Source organism: Mytilus edulis, chromosome 4 (assembly GCF_963676685.1).
Source record: "Mytilus edulis chromosome 4, xbMytEdul2.2, whole genome shotgun sequence".
NCBI classification, from domain to species: Eukaryota; Metazoa; Mollusca; class Bivalvia; order Mytilida; family Mytilidae; genus Mytilus; species Mytilus edulis.
The window spans coordinates 98177325-98198091 of record NC_092347.1 but is presented as its reverse complement, the minus strand read 5'-3'; the positions used below and the strand labels follow the sequence as shown (position 1 = coordinate 98198091).

The following is a 20767-nucleotide window of genomic DNA, read 5'->3' as shown; positions in this document are numbered from 1 at the left end:
AAGCACTGCTAAAAACACACAAAAAGCAAAGACTCTATTTTATTGCTGTTCTTCATCTCAAAGTAACAGTGAGGCCAATTTTTATTAGTAAAGTTGGATTCTGTCTCATTAAGATGTAGATCTTTACAAAAATCTTTCAGTCATTTGGGATCGGGCTTGTATGTCATTATGTAATTATAAAAGTGAGTTATAACTGTCATGATATTTCCCATCTTCTGAACAAAATCCAGTATAAATTTAGCCAGGTTTTTAAACATGGTTGATTTTTGGCTGACAGGTTTTTTTAGGTTCTAAAAGTTCAAGATATTTTGCATCATATTGTTGATCTGGTGTATAAAACATTTATAACAATGTTGATACATCTGCACTGTGTTCGGCTAAAGGGTAAATGTCTCATTAAATCCTGACGTAATATCCATATATCAATTTCAAAGGTAGAAACTATATTGATTTTCTCCTTTCATTTGCCTTTTTTATGATCACTTCTGTTACCACGATAGTTCGACATTTGAAAGAAGCTATGAAAATATCGTATAAAATTTGTCTACAAGATGATGTAAATGTCTTTTTGTGTTCCTCAGAATCGAAATTCAAATTTATTATATAAACCTTAATGTGTTTTTCTTCACATGTATAGATATGCAAACAATCTAGCACAATATAATGTTATAGATTAAATGTTCTGTATTACACCGTACTGTATATTAGTATGGAACAAGGAAGTAATATATGTAACATGCCTGATAGGTGTGAAAATGATACATGATGTTTTATTCTACAGGTTACAGTTACTCTTGTTTTATTGTTATTAGTAGCAAAGGCCAAAGAATGTTTCATACAGTAGATTTATGAGCAATATCAACACCATTTACAACTTTTATTTTAAATTAAATAACAAAAAAAGTAAAAGAAATATTAAAATATTGTATGCAAAATTACTTGATTATTAAAAACTTTGCTAAGCAAAAAAGATAGTTTAAAAGCCAAATAAGAGTTTTTATCCCAATTTTACGATCCACTGAACATAGAAAATAATAGTGTGAGCCAGGCATCCATGTACTATTGACACATTCTTGTGTAAATTTTGCCAGCAGAAAAAAAAAAGTATGGCCTTCAACAATGAGCATACCCTATAGTTTATATAGTACTTGTACAAGTAAGTATATGTGTTTTATTAATCACAAGTCGGCTACCAATAATTATGCACACTTTAATATTTTTTGTTTGTTTGTACCTTTTTTGCATCAATACAATTAAATAGCTCAATAGATTATGAACATGCACTGGTAAACCTTTTTTTTATATATTTTTCAGCAGAATGTTAAAAGGTCATTAACACCAAGCTATTTATCAGATGTAAACAGTAACAGCAGTGGAAAACAAGGTTAGAGATTATTTATTATATTAAAACCAGACCAAGTGTCCCTTCTAAGTCATAATCATTGTCAACTATTAACTCACAAACTGAGTTATGGTTTGAAGGACTTTTATGTAAAGTTTGTGAGTCAGAAACCCATTGTACACATCAATAACTTCTTGAAAATTTGTGTGTAATCCTAATAATTCTTAACCCAAACATTTGAAACTTTAAACATTTTATATTCATTTGCATCTAGTTGTAATCAAAGTTGACATGTGGTAACTAAGGAAAGAACAGCCATATTTACTAAGTGGAATCCATAAATATTTTATTAATGCATTAAAATAAAAAATGAAAATGTCTTCCACAAAAACCCTTTTTTGAGATATTATGTAAATATGAAGCGTAAACCTTCTGTTTGGGAGTTTTCATTTGTATGACATCATGTTTTGAGATAACCTCAATGCCCTAAGATCATTCATGAAATTTCAAGGAATTTTTGATTATTTTATTTTATCCTAGATTTACACATAATTCCGGATTTCTACGGCATTATTTCTATTTGTTATGCACCAGAACAGTGCTGTAGTGTTTTTGTTTCGATATTTCAATTTTTTTTAGAACCTTCAATAGGTTTGGTCAACGATATATTGTTTGAATAATATTAAATACACCCCTCCATTAAAAAAGCAGGATAAAAGTTTGATTTCATTGACATAATTGAGTGTAGCTTATACAGTACTGATATTTTCACAGGGAGTGATCTACAATCTAGACGACCCAGTGAGTAAAATGCTGCTTCAGATTGCTGTGTGATTTAATTGTTAAATATTAAAACAAATATTGGTCAATTGACTGAATAATGCTATTATATTGACCTCTTATGGAAAAATAAATTGTCGTGATTTTTTTCTCATATTTTTTTTTAAGTATACTATTCGGTGCACTCGATCACATTGAAGCTTACAATAAATTTACTCAAATTAACTTTATTTTAACAAAATCTATGAATAATTTAATAAACTTTTAAGCTTGTTTATCTTTTCATTTGGAAATATTATACGAAATAAGTTAAGAATAGCTCTGTTGATGCATATAAGTTTTATTGAAAATATGTTAGGAAACAAACGATAAATAATGGAATGTAATAACAGAAAAATTAATTATTGTTCAAGGGTGGATAACTGTTAGTGTTTTTAAGATTTTGAAGCTAAGTCATTTCTGTTCTTCCTTTAGACAATTCATTTTTTGTTTTTGTTATATGAAATTAAAAAATAGTGTTGAATGAAAAAAAAACCTGATTTTTAGGTCGTGCTTTGTCCTCGAGACAATCCAGTAAGTTATTGGCTGCTTTCTCTGCTGTGAATTAATTGTCTCTCTTGACCTTTGTTTTGCTTTGTTTGACCTTTATGACAGTAATTGAAGTTGCTATTTGGGATATTGATGATGGAGATCAAATTTAGGATGAACCAATCCCTATTCCAATGTGTTTTTTTATTATTATAAAATAACAAAATAGCAAACTCGAAGGAAAATCCAAAATGGAAATTCCCTTTACAAATGGTAAAATCAAAAGCTCAAATACATAAAATGAATGTGAAACAACAATCAGATTCCTGATTTGGTACAGGCATTTTCTTATGTAGAAAATGATGGATTAAACCTGCTATTATAGCTAGCTAAACCTCTCACTTTTAAGCATTTACATTTTTTGGAAGCATGAAAATGAAAAAAATGGATAGCTTTCAGTGTCTGAAGTATAGCAATAATAAGTAATCAATGTTCAGTAGTACATAAATAGATATTTCACAGAACCAGCAAATTCTGTGACTTAGCGTCGTCCAATTACTTAAATAATTGTGTATCTTTGAAATGTTGGTGTTTAAATCATGGTGTTTTACATAAAGCTTTATTTGTGTACTAATCTTGCTTAAGAGAATGTTGATTATTCTAAACTATCAAGTTTGTTTGACTCTAGCTTATTGTTTATCTTTAACAGAATTTTTGTTCTTGCTTGGACATGTCATGGTCACATAAACATTTTACTGAGATGTTCATTCCATAAATATATTTTTCTATGATAGATGCGACATATTAAACTTATGGAAGAAATGTTTAAAAAGAATAAAAAAACAGTTTTTTGTAGTAGCTGCAATATATTTTTAATTAACTTTTACCAATAGGGAACTGAAGTATGACAGTCTATACTCATGATACTGGTTTTGGCTACAATGGCTCTCTACAATTTAGAGGTCAAATGAATGATATGTATTTTGAAATTTATGTATGTTTGCTCAACTTATGGCTATTTATTGTAATGTTTCTTAGGTTGAAGGTGGAGTATAAACCCAAATACAAACTTTGATAAATGAAATTGCATAAAACTTGGGGGGGGGGGGGGGGGATTAGGAGGAGGTGGGCATATCTTCTGTGTCTACCTCACACAGTACAGAGGCATCAAACTTCCAAAAATACTGTAAACCCACTGTCAACTCAAGTTATTTCAATATAATAATAATAAATAAGCCTTTGGGATTTTTTTTACAAATTAATGAGAGTATCAAGCCTTTATGGAGTATTCTTCCATGGAATTAGGATTTTGAATTTTAAATAAAAGACGGCCTGTATTTTTCTTTTCAGGTCATCATTCTCATCTGCACATTCCTAGTCCAGTAACCTCATCCTTATCTCAGGTTCCAGATCATATACAGGAAATACTGGATAAAGATTACACCTGGGAATTCAATGTTATAGAATTAGAAAAAGTTACAAATAAAAGGTCAGCTCTATTGCTAATTTTTTATAGAGTTAGAAAAAGTTGCAAATAAAAGGTCAGCTCTATTGCTAAATTTTTATAGAATTAGAAAAAGTTATGAACAAAAGGTGAGCTCTATTACTAAAAAAACATACAATTATATACTTGTGTATAAAAGATGATCTCTATTAACATATTAATATAGAATTAGAAAAGGATGTAAATAAGAGGTGAGCTGTATTACTATAAAAACATGGCCTGGCATTAAATCTTGGAAGTTGAGATAACATGAAATTAGAATACTGTGAGCTTAAATTGCCGGGGATGAAATGGTACCTAACTAACAATGCTTTAGAATTAAGATTATTCAAAATAGGAGCTTTATGATGTGTTAAAAAGTTTGCTTTAACATATATTATAGAGATGTGGGGAATATAAAGCAATGTGACAGTAAACCAACAAAACAAAACAAAAAAAACCATCTAATATACCAAAACACATGGTCATATGAAAGCATGCATGTTATTTAGTCATTTTTCATGACTCTTCTTTTTTTCCATTTCAGACCACTTTTATATTTAGGATTAAAGACATTAACTAGATTTGGAATTTGTGATTTTTTTCAAGTTGAGGAGAGTGTAATAGCAAACTGGTTGAAACTGGTTGAAGGCAGATACCATAGTACTAACACATATCATAATTCTACTCATGCTGCAGACGTCATGCATGCTTCAGCATATTTTCTAGAGAGAGAAAGAAATAAGGTAATGGTGTTACATTAAAAACAAATATATTTTGGACCTTTTTTTTATGAATAAGGTTCCCTTTGATGGAATTTTATTTTCTGATCAGTTTTATTTTTTTTAAAGGAATTAATAAGATGTAATCTGGTGCTATTTGATCTTACTTTTGTGCATATATGATGATTAACAGGGCGAATCCAGCAATTTAAAAACAGGGATTCCTTACCAAAAAAAGGATCCAGAGGGGGGGGGGGTGTTCCAACCCCTGGATCTGCACTGGATTAATAGTAGTATCCATGCTCAGTGATGTCCAAGTTTATACATATAAGATAATTAATAGTAGTATCCCTGTTCAGTGATGTCCAAATTTATACATACAAGATAATTAATAGTAGTATCCCTGTTCAGTGATGTCCAAGTTTATACATACAAGATAATTAATAGTAGTATCCCTGTTCAGTGATGTCCAAGTTTATACATACAAGATAATTAATGGTAGTATCCCTGTTCAGTGATGTCCAAGTTTATACATACAAGATAATTAATAGTAGTATCCCTGTTCAGTGATGTCCAAATTTATACATACAAGATAATTAATAGTAGTATCCATGCTCAGTGATGTCCAAGTTTATACATACAAGATAATTAATAGTAGTATCCCTGTTCAGTGATGTCCAAGTTTATACATACAAGATAATTAATAGTAGTATCCCTGTTCAGTGATGTCCAAATTTATACATACAAGATAATTAATAGTAGTATCCCTGTTCAGTGATGTCCAAGTTTATACATACAAGATAATTAATAGTAGTATCCCTGCTCAGTGATGTCCAAGTTTATACATACAAGATAATTAATAGTAGTATCCATGCTCAGTGATGTCCAAGTTTATACATACAAGATAATTAATAGTAGTATCCCTGTTCAGTGATGTCCAAGTTTATACATACAAGATAATTAATAGTAGTATCCCTGTTCAGTGATGTCCAAGTTTATACATACAAGATAATTAATAGTAGTATCCCTGTTCAGTGATGTCCAAGTTTATACATAGTTTATACATACAGGATAATTAATAGTAGTATCCCTGTTCAGTGATGTCCAAGTTTATACATACAAGATAATTAATAGTAGTATCCCTGCTCAGTGATGTCCAAGTTTATACATACAAGATAATTAATAGTAGTATCCATGCTCAGTGATGTCCAAGTTTATACATACAAGATAATTAATAGTAGTATCCCTGTTCAGTGATGTCCAAGTTTATACATACAAGATAATTAATAGTAGTATCCCTGTTCAGTGATGTCCAAGTTTATACATACAAGATAATTAATAGTAGTATCCCTGTTCAGTGATGTCCAAGTTTATACATATAAGATAATTAATAGTAGTATCCCTGCTCAGTGATGTCCAAGTTTATACATACAAGATAATTAATAGTAGTATCCATGCTCAGTGATGTCCAAGTTTATACATACAAGATAATTAATAGTAGTATCCATGCTCAGTGATGTCCAAGTTTATACATACAAGATAATTAATAGTAGTATCCCTGTTCAGTGATGTCCAAGTTTATACATACAAGATAATTAATAGTAGTATCCCTGTTCAGTGATGTCCAAGTTTATACATACAAGATAATTAATAGTAGTATCCCTGTTCAGTGATGTCCAAGTTTATACATACAAGATAATTAATAGTAGTATCCCTGTTCAGTGATGTCCAAGTTTATACATACAAGATAATTAATAGTAGTATCCCTGTTCAGTGATGTCCAAGTTTATACATACAAGATAATTAATAGTAGTATCCCTGTTCAGTGATGTCCAAGTTTATACATACAAGATAATTAATAGTAGTATCCCTGTTCAGTGATGTCCAAGTTTATACATACAAGATAATTAATAGTAGTATCCCTGTTCAGTGATGTCCAAGTTTATACATATAAGATAATTAATAGTAGTATCCCTGTTCAGTGATGTCCAAGTTTATACATATAAGATAATTAATAGTAGTATCCCTGCTCAGTGATGTCCAAGTTTATACATACAAGATAATTAATAGTAGTATCCCTGCTCAGTGATGTCCAAGTTTATACATACAAGATAATTAATAGTAGTATCCCTGTTCAGTGATGTCCAAGTTTATACATACAAGATAATTAATAGTAGTATCCCTGTTCAGTGATGTCCAAGTTTATACATATAAGATAATTAATAGTAGTATCCCTGTTCAGTGATGTCCAAGTTTATACATACAAGATAATTAATAGTAGTATCCCTGTTCAGTGATGTCCAAGTTTATACATACAAGATAATTAATAGTAGTATCCATGCTCACTGATGTCCAAGTTTATACATACAAGATAATTTATAGTAGTATCCCTGTTCAGTGATGTCCAAGTTTATACATATAAGATAATTAATAGTAGTATCCCTGTTCAGTGATGTCCAAGTTTATACATACAAGATAATTAATAGTAGTATCCCTGTTCAGTGATGTCCAAGTTTATACATACAAGATAATTAATAGTAGTATCCCTGTTCAGTGATGTCCAAGTTTATACATACAAGATAATTAATAGTAGTATCCCTGTTCAGTGATGTCCAAGTTTATACATACAAGATAATTAATAGTAGTATCCCTGTTCAGTGATGTCCAAGTTTATACATACAAGATAATTAATAGTAGTATCCCTGTTCAGTGATGTCCAAGTTTATACATACAAGATAATTAATAGTAGTATCCCTGTTCAGTGATGTCCAAGTTTATACATACAAGATAATTAATAGTAGTATCCCTGTTCAGTGATGTCCAAGTTTATACATATAAGATAATTAATAGTAGTATCCCTGTTCAGTGATGTCCAAGTTTATACATACAAGATAATTAATAGTAGTATCCCTGTTCAGTGATGTCCAAGTTTATACATACAAGATAATTAATAGTAGTATCCCTGTTCAGTGATGTCCAAGTTTATACATACAAGATAATTAATAGTAGTATCCATGCTCAGTGATGTCCAAGTTTATACATACAAGATAATTAATAGTAGTATCCATGCTCAGTGATGTCCAAGTTTATACATACAAGATAATTAATAGTAGTATCCATGCTCAGTGATGTCCAAGTTTATACATACAAGATAATTAATAGTAGTATCCATGCTCAGTGATGTCCAAGTTTATACATACAAGATAATTAATAGTAGTATCCATGCTCAGTGATGTCCAAGTTTATACATACAAGATAATTAATAGTAGTATCCCTGTTCAGTGATGTCCAAGTTTATACATACAAGATAATTAATAGTAGTATCCCTGTTCAGTGATGTCCAAGTTTATACATACAAGATAATTAATAGTAGTATCCCTGCTCAGTGATGTCCAAGTTTATACATACAAGATAATTAATAGTAGTATCCCTGCTCAGTGATGTCCAAGTTTATACATACAAGATAATTAATAGTAGTATCCCTGCTCAGTGATGTCCAAGTTTATACATACAAGATAATTAATAGTAGTATCCCTGTTCAGTGATGTCCAAGTTTATACATATAAGATAATTAATAGTAGTATCCCTGTTCAGTGATGTCCAAGTTTATACATATAAGATAATTAATAGTAGTATCCCTGTTCAGTGATGTCCAAGTTTATACATACAAGATAATTAATAGTAGTATCCATGCTCAGTGATGTCCAAGTTTATACATACAAGATAATTAATAGTAGTATCCCTGTTCAGTGATGTCCAAGTTTATACATACAAGATAATTAATAGTAGTATCCCTGCTCAGTGATGTCCAAGTTTATACATACAAGATAATTAATGGTAGTATCCCTGCTCAGTGATGTCCAAGTTTATACATACAAGATAATTAATGGTAGTATCCCTGCTCAGTGATGTCCAAGTTTATACATACAAGATAATTAATGGTAGTATCCCTGTTCAGTGATGTCCAAGTTTATACATACAAGATAATTAATAGTAGTATCCCTGTTCAGTGATGTCCAAGTTTATACATACAAGATAATTAATAGTAGTATCCCTGTTCAGTGATGTCCAAGTTTATACATACAAGATAATTAATAGTAGTATCCCTGTTCAGTGATGTCCAAGTTTATACATACAAGATAATTAATAGTAGTATCCCTGTTCAGTGATGTCCAAGTTTATACATACAAGATAATTAATAGTAGTATCCCTGTTCAGTGATGTCCAAGTTTATACATACAAGATAATTAATAGTAGTATCCCTGTTCAGTGATGTCCAAGTTTATACATATAAGATAATTAATAGTAGTATCCCTGTTCAGTGATGTCCAAGTTTATACATACAAGATAATTAATAGTAGTATCCCTGTTCAGTGATGTCCAAGTTTATACATACAAGATAATTAATAGTAGTATCCCTGTTCAGTGATGTCCAAGTTTATACATATAAGATAATTAATAGTAGTATCCCTGTTCAGTGATGTCCAAGTTTATACATAGTTTATACATACAGGATAATTAATAGTAGTATCCCTGTTCAGTGATGTCCAAGTTTATACATACAAGATAATTAATAGTAGTATCCATGCTCAGTGATGTCCAAGTTTATACATACAAGATAATTAATAGTAGTATCCCTGCTCAGTGATGTCCAAGTTTATACATACAAGATAATTAATAGTAGTATCCCTGTTCAGTGATGTCCAAGTTTATACATACAAGATAATTAATAGTAGTATCCCTGCTCAGTGATGTCCAAGTTTATACATACAAGATAATTAATAGTAGTATCCATGCTCAGTGATGTCCAAGTTTATACATACAAGATAATTAATAGTAGTATCCCTGTTCAGTGATGTCCAAGTTTATACATATAAGATAAAAGTTTCAATCAACATTGAATGAGAATCACTTTTTATTGTAATATGATGTATTATTGACTCCAAATACATATTGATAAAATGTGTAATAAACTCCTAGTACACTCCATTAAACTGATTTATTATCACATTCTGTCGTATAAAATTAATTTGTTGTCATTACAACAAAAATCTGTATGGAGTGATTTCTCAGAAGTATGAAATTATAGATGGTAAATTAAACTACTGTCTTTTATTTTTCAAGGCATTCAATATATATCATATCAAAATTAGTAAATAATATGTTCTTAATTTTAGCTTCTGTCATCCTTTAAAAAATGTATACAAATATTACAAATTATAGAAACGAACGAAGAAGTGACTTGTTAACTTGCTTATCTCTTATATTAATATAAGGGTGTCTAGATGTGCTTGAAGTCATCTGCATAGTTAAATTGTTTTATGCCATTGTTTTCTTTTCTTTGTTATTTCTGTAAAGCCTATCCAGAGGATATTAAGATAATAGTATTTATTTCATTATTTCAATTCAAAAATGTTGAAAAAATTTTGTACATATTCACCTGCTTAGCTTTTAAAAGAACTTACACAATGTTTTCAAAGAAAGGACTCATAAAATGATATTTTAAAACTTCTGTATTTATGATTTTTCAGGCTGTTTTTGACCAAATGGATGAGATGGCTTGTTTAATAGCTGCAATCGTCCACGACCTAGACCATCCAGGCAGAACCAATGCCTTCCTTGTCAATGAGAAAAATGAATTAGCTATATTATATAATGACCAGTAAGATTTATATGCTAATTATTTCGTGGATAATATGCTTTAATTTCATTATTTTTGTTATTTTATTTTTCTCCTGCATTTCTTTTTGCAATAAAAAAAAACAAACAAAAAACATCATTCCTGTACAATCAATTTGTAGAAATTTGTTAAAAAGTGCAGTGACATGATTTTACATACAATAAGAAATGTTCACTTGTCAAGTTGATGTATGATTCAAAATTATAGTTAAAGAGAGTTAAGAGTTTCTACATGTTTAAGTGTGAGGCTTAAACATGAATGATTCTATGTTGTTGTTTGAGCTTTGGGATATAATTTGTGCAGTTCCAGGACTTAGTTTTGACATCAAGTACAGACAGAATATGCTTTTTTTCATACAAAGAAAGTTAAAATAGTTCAGTGTCGTTCAACTTAAAAAAAGATACTTTAACAGAGCTTAGACATTTTAAGTAATTCTTTCAGTAAGAAATTTTTTATGCTTTAGGGCTGTATTGGAGAACCATCATTCAGCATTGGCGTTCCAGTTAACGTGGAAGGATGATTCGGTTAATATTTTCAAAAATTTGGAAACGTAAGTACATTTATTTTTTAAAGTATTCAAACAAATGATGGCAAAAAAGGAACAAAAATAGATAAAAAGTTTTCTTGGTAAATGGCTACTATGAAAAAAAATCTACTGAACCAACAAATGAATAACAAGTTACAGACAATCCTCTTTAGCTGAACGGATGTTTAATATGGTGTGAAAGGGTATGGTCTGCATTTGATACATCTCTTGAATTAGAAATTTCATAGTGAAAGGATACCAATGCTATCAAGCATTAAAACCAACAACCTAAGACAGCACTTACTTATCTAAGTAACTATGAATCAAATCTTATGTGAATTTTACTTAAATTTAAAGCCAATCAACAAACAGCATTTGTTTAATATTGAAACTACTGTTTAGTATTATGAAATTAAGAATGCTTACCATTCAAGCATAGCTGCCATAATTCAATAAACGTACAATTACTCTAGGAATAAAATTTATAAAGATGAATTAAAATTGTTTTTGTTACAGAGATGATTACAAGATTTTGAGACAGAATATTATTGATATGGTCCTAGCAACAGAAATGAAACAACATTTTCAACATCTAAATAAATTCATCAACAGTATCAATAAAGGTTGTCTCAAAATGGATGAAACATCATCAATGGTATGTATCAATAAAGGTTGTCTCAAAATGGATGAAACATCATCAATGGTATGTATCAATAAAGGTTGTCTCAAAATGGATGAAAGATCATCAATGGTATGTATCAATAAAGGTTGTCTCAAAATGGATGAATCATCAATGGTATGTATCAATAAAGGTTGTCTCAAAATAGATGAAACATCATCAATGGTATGTATCAATAAAGGTTGTCTCAAAATGGATGAAACATCATCAATGGTATGTACACGTGTGTTTGATTATCGCATAAAAACACAATAGGCAACATGCCACTACTCAGCTATACAATATTAACTTTTATTTGGAACAACCAGATTTGATCGAGGCACTTAAAAGTCATATTGGATTAATACTATTACATGAAAACAATCAGTTCTATCACCAATTCAAAGGAGTAGGAGCAATAAGGCCATTATTTGGCCAAAAATTACGGCAAATTTAAAAGTTATCATACATATTCTTAAATAACTGAAAACTTGACTAAGGTATTAGGTACTAAGAAAAACAAAACAAATTTGACATGGAACAAGTTACCATGGCAACAAATCATGACTTAATTTGCATTAAATTTCGTGATTTTTCTTGTTTTTTCATCAAATTTTAAGTATATTTTAGATTGAAAAGTATCTGCACACCTAAGAAACAACTTTATATTTGGTGAGATTATGCCAATAGTTATTAAAGCTTCTGTTAAATTATTTTGTTGTTTCTTGGTTGTGCAGGATGTTTCCACAACGGAAATAAAGATAGAAAACTGCATAAATTCTGTATCTTTTCATTGTTTTTGTGAAAACAGTACATATTATGACGTAATTGTGACGTCATCAGATAAAAATCTTCATATTTTTCATTTATATTTCTTAACCCGATGCATTTCTAAACATTATGTGCCAATTTGAAATGGTTACCAAACATTTTATTTTCTTGGGCCAAAACTAGGCCTTAATGCCCCTACTCCTTTCATCAAATTTCATGATGCAAAGAATAGAAACTAAGTATGACTGTACTAACTACAAATTATAACACTATTATATGTGAACTGCAATCTGTAATCTAAAAAAAAAAATGATTTAATAAAATGATAAACATATGTTGAGGTTCCGCCAAGTGTTGATAATAGACATATAAAAAAATAAATCATTTTGATAAAACATTTTATAGTACAATTAACTCTGGATCTTTTTGCACTATATTGGAGCAATAAAAATATAAATATTTCTGTATCATATATTTCAATCCTAGATATGGTAAAATTTGATTATTTTTACTGTATTTCCGTAAGAAAAAATAATCATGGGATCTTTATCTTGCTTGTAAGAAAGATCATCTCTATAAACATCTGAATGTTCTATTTTTAGAGTGGAAATGGTTCACCAGATAGTACCATGATGCTGAACCAGTTATCTGCCCCTGAAAACAAGACTTTCATTAAACGTATTTTAATCAAGTGTGCTGATGTAGCTAACCCGTGCCGTCCATTAGATGTTTGTAAAGAATGGGGAAAAAGAATTGCTGAAGAATATTTTCTACAGGTTTGTTAAAGAAATAACACAATGCTGAAAGTTTTCACATGAAGACAGTTTTCTGATACATTTCTACATCATCACTAATGTGGCTGATTTTCACCTCCATTTGATTTCGATGAAAATCTAAATTGATCTTTGTATAGGGTTGTCTGCCTAGCTTCTATGCTCTCAGCTTTGTATATAAAAATAAGGAGATGTGGTATGATTGCCAATGAGAAAACTATCCACAGAAGTTCAAATAAAGTGAACTTGCAATGTACAGCCTTCAACAATGAGAAAACCCATTCTGTATGGTCGGCTATAAAAGGCCCTGACATGAAAAATTTCAAACAATTTAATTGAGAAAACTAATGGCCTTATTTATAACAAAACAGTTTACAAAAACAAATATGACTGACTTGAACCAATGACAACCACTTAACTACAGGATCCTGACTAGGGACAGGCACATGAAGAATATGGCAGTTAAACATGTTTACAGACACCAAACCCTCATCTGACTTGGGACAGTCATGTAACAATATAACATATTAAAAACTATAAAATCAGGTGTCATTGCACTGGACGTTAAGCAACCAACAATCAATCAATCAGTTGTTATTGCCAGAATGAGTTTTGGGTAACAGATCTCTGTTCATCTATCGGTTATCCCAGATACCTGCAATTTTAACATAGTTTTATGTTTAATGGAAATATTCCTGCTTTCAATTGTTATGATGTTTAAATTACCAGTTATAATTAAGTCCAGTTAAATGCATTTGAATATCATATTTAATTCATATAAAAAAAAATTTGATTTATTGCAATTATAACCCTGTCCCATTTTTCACAACAAAAAAAACATCGCAATAATTTCTTAATTTACAATATGTGGAAACATTTAATCTTTGCATAGAAAAACTGAAAGACACCAAAACTCTTGTAATGTTTTACAGACTGACGAGGAAAAAGCCAGAGGATTACCGGTGGTTATGCCTGTTTTTGATAGAAAATCTATACGAATACCAAAGTCCCAGCTTAGTTTTATTGATGTCTTCATCAACGAAATGTTTGAAAGTTTTGATGGTAAGGTTACAATTACTATTACTTTTGCAGAATTATCTTTTTTTTTTTTTTTTTTTAAATATCTGGCATCAATTGTGCTACTATATTTCTCCACTCAGGACGGTTAAGTTTTTAAAATATAACTGTCAAGAGTGGAAAAAATACTCTATTGCACGAGATTTGGTGAATACAATTGATTTCTATAATTGATATGACAATATATAGACAATTTTTACATTCCATTTTTATGCCTCATTTATGGGCATTATGTTTTCTGGTCTGTGCGTCTGTTCCTTTGTCCGTTCCTCTGTCCCCCTTTAGGTTGAAATATTTGTAAAGGTAGTCTTTGAAAAAATGACATACAATTTTTGATTTTTTATGGTAAATGGACAAAATATTGCTTTTCTTTTGAGTGTCAATTTTTTTTTTTTGTCAGTATAGTTTAAATTACCTATCTGCATATATTTTGTCAACTGAGTAATTATTTCAAAAGTATTTTGCTGTGAAATATATTATTTCAAAAACTAATCGTCAATATTTTCCTGCTAAAATAACTGAGAAGAGTTATGGTTCTTTGTCTGTCTTTGAATGTAGAATAAGTGATTATAAATTATTTTAATTATTTCTTCTTAGATTACTGTGACATACCAGAGTTAATATCACATCTCCAAACAAACTATCAATACTGGAAGGAAAGAGATGAAGAAAGCAGTGAAAAGAGTGAACAAGAAAACTTACCAAATGGCACGACAGAAGATGACACGTAGCAGATGACACTCTGCCTAGTTCATAACATGTCATCCATCAATACCTCATTCACTGTTCATTGATATCATACAGAGGGAGAGAGAGAGAGAGAGAGAGTTGTGGTGAAAATTTCTCCAGTAACGATTCCTAAAAGGAAAGGAAGAAAGATACTTAAGTCATCGAAAAAAAAATCAGCAATAAAATACTGAGTTTATACAGATGTTTAATTGTGTGTATATAAGGAGAAATTTAAATCCAGACAGCTGATTACGTTCCCAGAAACAGAAGATTTCATATTGAAGGAGAAATTCACACGTTCCCAGAAACAGAAGATTTAGTCTACAAGGAGAAAATCACAACTTGTTACACTATGTAATTTGGTGGAAAGCCAAAGCATTTACTGTAGATATGTGAAATTATAATTATGTAGGGGGATTTCCCAGCATCAGGCAGTGCTTTATTACAGACTGATTTCCTGTTGTCTGTTATGTCTGGTACCCATTTGTGTAAATAAAGGCTAGATTTCCTTGTCATGACAAGAAATGGTTTTCATTCCCTCCAAGAGTGTTGTAAATGGGGACCAGTATAGACTTGCATGAAGGTATCTGCTACAATGAGTTTGTGTGAACAATGAAGGGGAACCAGTCAAGCTTGACTCTTTTCAGCATTTACTTAAAAATGTCATGTGTGTTAATGTATTAATAGTTTTTTATTTATTTTTTGTGATTTTTCTAAGATATGATGATGCTTATAAAGTTTCATATTGTGACATAGCTCATATTCCAAAGAGTAATCCTTTAATCATGTAAACCAAAAATATGGTAAACAAATTTACTATTATAATACTGTGTATAAAGTCACACCAAATGTCTTGCATTGTGATATTATTTCTTCTTTAACTCCTTTCTATCAAATGCCAAAAATGTGGAGGGTATGCCAAAATGAATATTTTTCTCAACCTGATATCTAAGATTTGATAATTTGGGATGTTCTCTCATGGGATGCTCTCTCAAATTTCAATATGATAACAAATTTGTTTTCAAAAGGAAATTACTGGCAGTATGCACCTGGTATAAAATACAGTAACTTAAAAAGAAAAATTGAAAGCGTGTCTGATTTATCTTGTCTAGCTTTAAGACTTATGGGGCGTTTCTGAAAACCTTTCTTCCCTTTTAAAGAAATAGTTTATTTAGTCCAATTAAAGCTTTAACAGTATTTTTCTTTCAAGGGTGAGACAGACCGATCAACCTTTTGTTTTGATTTGTCAATTTCCTGATACCACAAGGATCAAATTGGTAGAACATTTTATCTTTAAAATTATTTTGAGAAAGAAATTTTTCTGGTTTTTTATCAATGGAGTCTTGAAGAAACTGCTGATTATGCCAACATGATACTGTTATATAAAATCAGTATTACACTACCTCACATGTTACAATAAACCATAGAAGTAACGTAAGTCACATGGTACAATAAACCGTAAAAGTAACGTAAGTCACATGGTACAATAAACCATAGAAGTAACGTAAGTCACATGGTACAATAAACCATAGAAGTAATGTAAGTCACATGGTACAATAAACCATAGAAGTAACGTAAGTCACACAATTATAAAGCATTGCATTCAACAAATAAACAAAAGTTTATGTAGTCAAGTTTTCTCAGTTTGCAGTTTAAATTTCATAAAATTTCATTATTATTTTGTAAATTTTACACACACAAAACAAAAAGTACTTTCAATACTAGTATTCTTTTTTTAAACCATGATTTAAGAATATAAATAGTATGGTTGTGCAGTATTTCATGAATTATAAAGAAGATCTTTTCGACATTCATTATTTACATATGAATGTAAGCGTGTCATATTGTATAATTAGTTATCAAAGGTACCAAGATTATAAGGAATTCTCCATAGAAGAGTAGTTATTGTTGTTGGACGCAGACATAATGTTTATATCAGTATTACATTTGAGAAATATCATTTACTAGTTAACATTTCATTACATCATATCTATTTATGTCTATTTTCTTTTTGAAACAAATTGTAAATACCAGTTATATTCAATGTTTGGTACCTTTATCAACATCAGTTAAAAGAAAAAATAAAAGAGAAAGTTTTAGACTAAAATTCTACATCTTTTAAAAATAAAACGTGATAGTACTTTTATTCCTGGGTATAGATTTTTAGATATTGGTTGAAATATCATTATAGTTTGTAGGTATCTTTTTGGTTTCAGGCCCAAACAAAGTTACAAATGAGAAGATATTTATTTTGTTGCACATTCTTAGATTTTGATTTGCATTAAAATCCATAAAATTTATAACCCATGAACAAAAGTACTGTCTCAATATTTAAAGTTTCACTGTAAGTGAGAAAACAAATCTTACTGTAATAGCCGTTGGCATGGTTACAGGTCTCTGATCTCTAGTCTAGATGTGATATACAGTGTACATTTTGTCTTTGGGTACCTACAGTATTACCATGGATACAGGGTATACAACATACATATTTTAGTTTTAGAAAAATATTGTATGAAAATGATTCAAACCTTTCAATATGTAACTGGCTCCATGAAATATTTGTTACATAAAAAAACATTGGGGTGAGTGTATCAATTAAATTCATTATAACATATTTTCATGTCAAGGTTTGAAATTTTTAGGTAAATTTTTACAATGTATAATGGAAGATCTTGTAACATTTCATGGATTGAGTCTTGATGTAGAAAATTCATATACTATTCCATATTGGTTGTTTAAGCAAGATAATGGAACAATGTCATTTTGGCCACAGTTTTTATTTCTATTAATCAACAGTTGTGGCGGTTTCACAATCATGTCAGAAACAAGCCGGTTATACCTAAACATCAATATTGAAAAGAATATCTTTTCCCACCCTACCCGGTCCTGTCATTGACAACCATTTTTTACATGTATCTTATTAGCTAACACCGGTAACTAATTTATAGGTATCTATTGACTGTATAACGGTGATGTACATTCTATTGAATATTATATTGTAATATATTTGTCTTAGAGAATGTACTATTTATATATAAGATTTATATATATATTATACATATATTAGTATATATTTAGCCTAATTTTTAATGTTCTTTGAATGACTGGCTCAATATACTGAATCTGCTGCTATTTGTCCATCCAGTTGTCCGTCAAATTTTTACCAGTGCTACAATATTCATTCATGCCTTTTTACAATAAAAGAATTTTTAATTAGATTAGAATATTGCAGCCTAATTCACTTATGTTTTTACCGAGTCATTTTTCATGAATTCATCGACTGTTTTTGATTAATAGTACTACTTCATTTGGTGCTGTGATTTGACTACCATTTTTATTTCCTTTTTGGTAATTTTGTGTACGGATTAGACAATTATGAAAACCCCACACAAGTCCCTTTCAAGGAGGGGGTACCACTTTGCATACAAACTTGTAAACAATGTCATTCACCAGATACCATAATAAATATTTTTAATTACACAAGTAATAGTTTTGCTGAATTGTTTTGCAATTCAGTAAATACCAGATATTTGTTAAGTTTACTGTAATAAATTCACAAATTAAAATTTTTAAAACAAGAAAGTTTAATGTATTCAAGCAGCTAAACAATCTGAAATATTGTGATATCTAATTTTGTTACTTCGAAAAAAACATACATTAAGGTGGTACCTAACACTATAGGAAGATAACTCTGTAAAGTCAGCTAAACGTTTTAATTACGTTGTGTTGTAAAAGAAATATTAAGCTTCTCAATGATCAAAATTGGTGTTTGTCAAATTGCTATATAACCAGTGTATTTTTTCTGACAAAACGGTTGGTTCAAAATTTTTTAAATTTTTATATTTTTATTAAAGTCTCAAAGTAAATAATTTGACAAAATTTTATGAAAATTAAACGAGCCAAATTAATTTTAGTGAAAGTGTTGGGTACCACCTTAAGCTGTATAAAAATTAAATGTATGAGGATATTTCAACTTCAAGATTTGTTCTAATAAGCCTACTTTCAGTTTGAATGAGAATCATAACTAATCAGCTTATAATGATTTTTTTTCTTTTGCTCGGCTGACTTTGGACAGAAAGTATAGTTTGTTTAGTTGGTTCATTTTCTTGTTTCTTTATTTCGTTTTTTTATTTTTAAGTTGTTTAAAGAGATAACCCTTAACTGTTAGATATAATTTATGAGAAGATTCACATGTTATACCACTTCCTTTTAATGTTTTTTCTAGCTGGTCCACTCCAGGAATTTTTAGCCTGATTAATTGGACAACATTACTGATTTACATGTCAGTGAAACATGAACCAGTTTTGGCAAACTTTAGTAAAACTATATTTTGTGCCCGAGGTATGCCTTTTTTTAAATTATGTTTCTGAACCGAAATATCTACCTCTTGGTTGATTCTACATCCCTTTTGATAATGGCATAAGGGGAGGTAATATTTACCATAATGAAAGGAAAGGGAAATAACTCCATGGCTTGATTTTGTTATTGTTGATTAATTTTGTTGAATAGATTGTTCTGTGATAGTGAAATAATAAAAAAAAAATGGCATCATGTCTAAAATTAATATAAAATTATTTATAAAGAAATTTTAATTTTATTTATTTTTCGCTGTGATCATAAGTTGACTTCTTTGTCAGAAAAAGAATTTTGATCCAAAGTTTGTGGATATCTTTAAAAAGATTTTACAAGCTTTATGTAACCTTTGATATTATCATTAAATATTGCAGGTTTTAGCATTCTCATATTAAATGTATAAATAAACATTGTTTAGTGTTTACATTGTGTAGCAGTCTGCATTTTTTTTATGTTTGATATATTTTATAAATGTTTTTCCAGATGAAATAAACTTAGGGAAAATAGTACTTATGTTTCATTCAAATATTTATCTCTCTTTATGTACTGAAAATGTGCATAGGGGCAGTTCTAGTCTTTGAAAACAAATCTATAAAATCATGATGTAACTCTTTGAAAAAGAAATATTCTAAAATTTCAGATTGTAGCATGTAGACTTGTCCACAACCTTTGGATCAAATCTTGAAAATGTAATAGTTTGTTAATGATCTATAACCATACAAAAAAAGTGATTAATTCATTTGTTTGTTTTGTTTCTGAGAGTGATAATTAACATCATGAATTCATTTAAATTTCATTGAATTTATAGTTTCATCATTAAAGCTAAAGTTAGTTTCGCTGTGACTTTTAACCTAGGCAAATTTTAGCTGTTTTTTATGGTTTCTTGAGAATGTGTAATGTTGTTATCATCTTTTTGAAGTATTGCTGCATTAAATTTTCTATGGATCATGTAGTAGGATCCCTACATTTTTTTCAATGTATAGTTAAAATTACAGGATAGTTTTTTTGCCTAGTTGTGATGAAATAAGTTGTTATGTTTATTATGAATGGTTTATTGTGTATTAATCCATTCAAAAGTCTACAAACTTTTAATAAAATGTTAGAAACATGCTCATTTGGTGTTAGTAGTTTTTTGTCAGATACCCGGTAACATAAACTACCAGTTATAGGTTTTTAAATGAATTTTGTTTATTCTACATTGGCTAGATTTATAGGGGGAGGGTTGAGATCTCACAAAACATGATTAACCCAGCTGCATTTTTGCCCCTGTTCCAGGTCAGGAGACTATGGCATTTGTTATTCTTAAATAGTTTTTAATTTTAGTTCATTTATATGTGTTTGAGTT

The 20767-nt window shown here is 29.7% G+C and overlaps 1 protein-coding gene across 34 annotated transcripts in view; it reads left to right on the top strand.

Annotated features, from left to right (window-relative positions):
- Positions 1–20536, top strand: part of LOC139521209 (high affinity cAMP-specific and IBMX-insensitive 3',5'-cyclic phosphodiesterase 8B-like) — a 136496-nt gene extending 115960 nt beyond the window's left edge. For 11 of the 34 annotated variants that reach the window (XM_071314593.1, XM_071314590.1, XM_071314583.1 and 8 more), the window contains 11 exons: positions 1315–1384; positions 2117–2143; positions 2669–2695; positions 4001–4139; positions 4681–4879; positions 10387–10517; positions 10999–11085; positions 11578–11716; positions 13093–13266; positions 14196–14325; positions 14938–20536. In XM_071314593.1, the coding sequence (XP_071170694.1) occupies positions 1315–1384; positions 2117–2143; positions 2669–2695; positions 4001–4139; positions 4681–4879; positions 10387–10517; positions 10999–11085; positions 11578–11716; positions 13093–13266; positions 14196–14325; positions 14938–15071 (1257 nt within the window). In that variant the 3' untranslated portion in view covers positions 15072–20536. The remainder of the gene's footprint in view (positions 1–1314; positions 1385–2116; positions 2144–2668; positions 2696–4000; positions 4140–4680; positions 4880–10386; positions 10518–10998; positions 11086–11577; positions 11717–13092; positions 13267–14195; positions 14326–14937) is intronic. The other 23 variants (XM_071314594.1, XM_071314584.1, XM_071314615.1 and 20 more) reach the window with 5 other exon arrangements.
- The last annotated feature ends 231 nt before the right edge of the window (positions 20537–20767 follow it).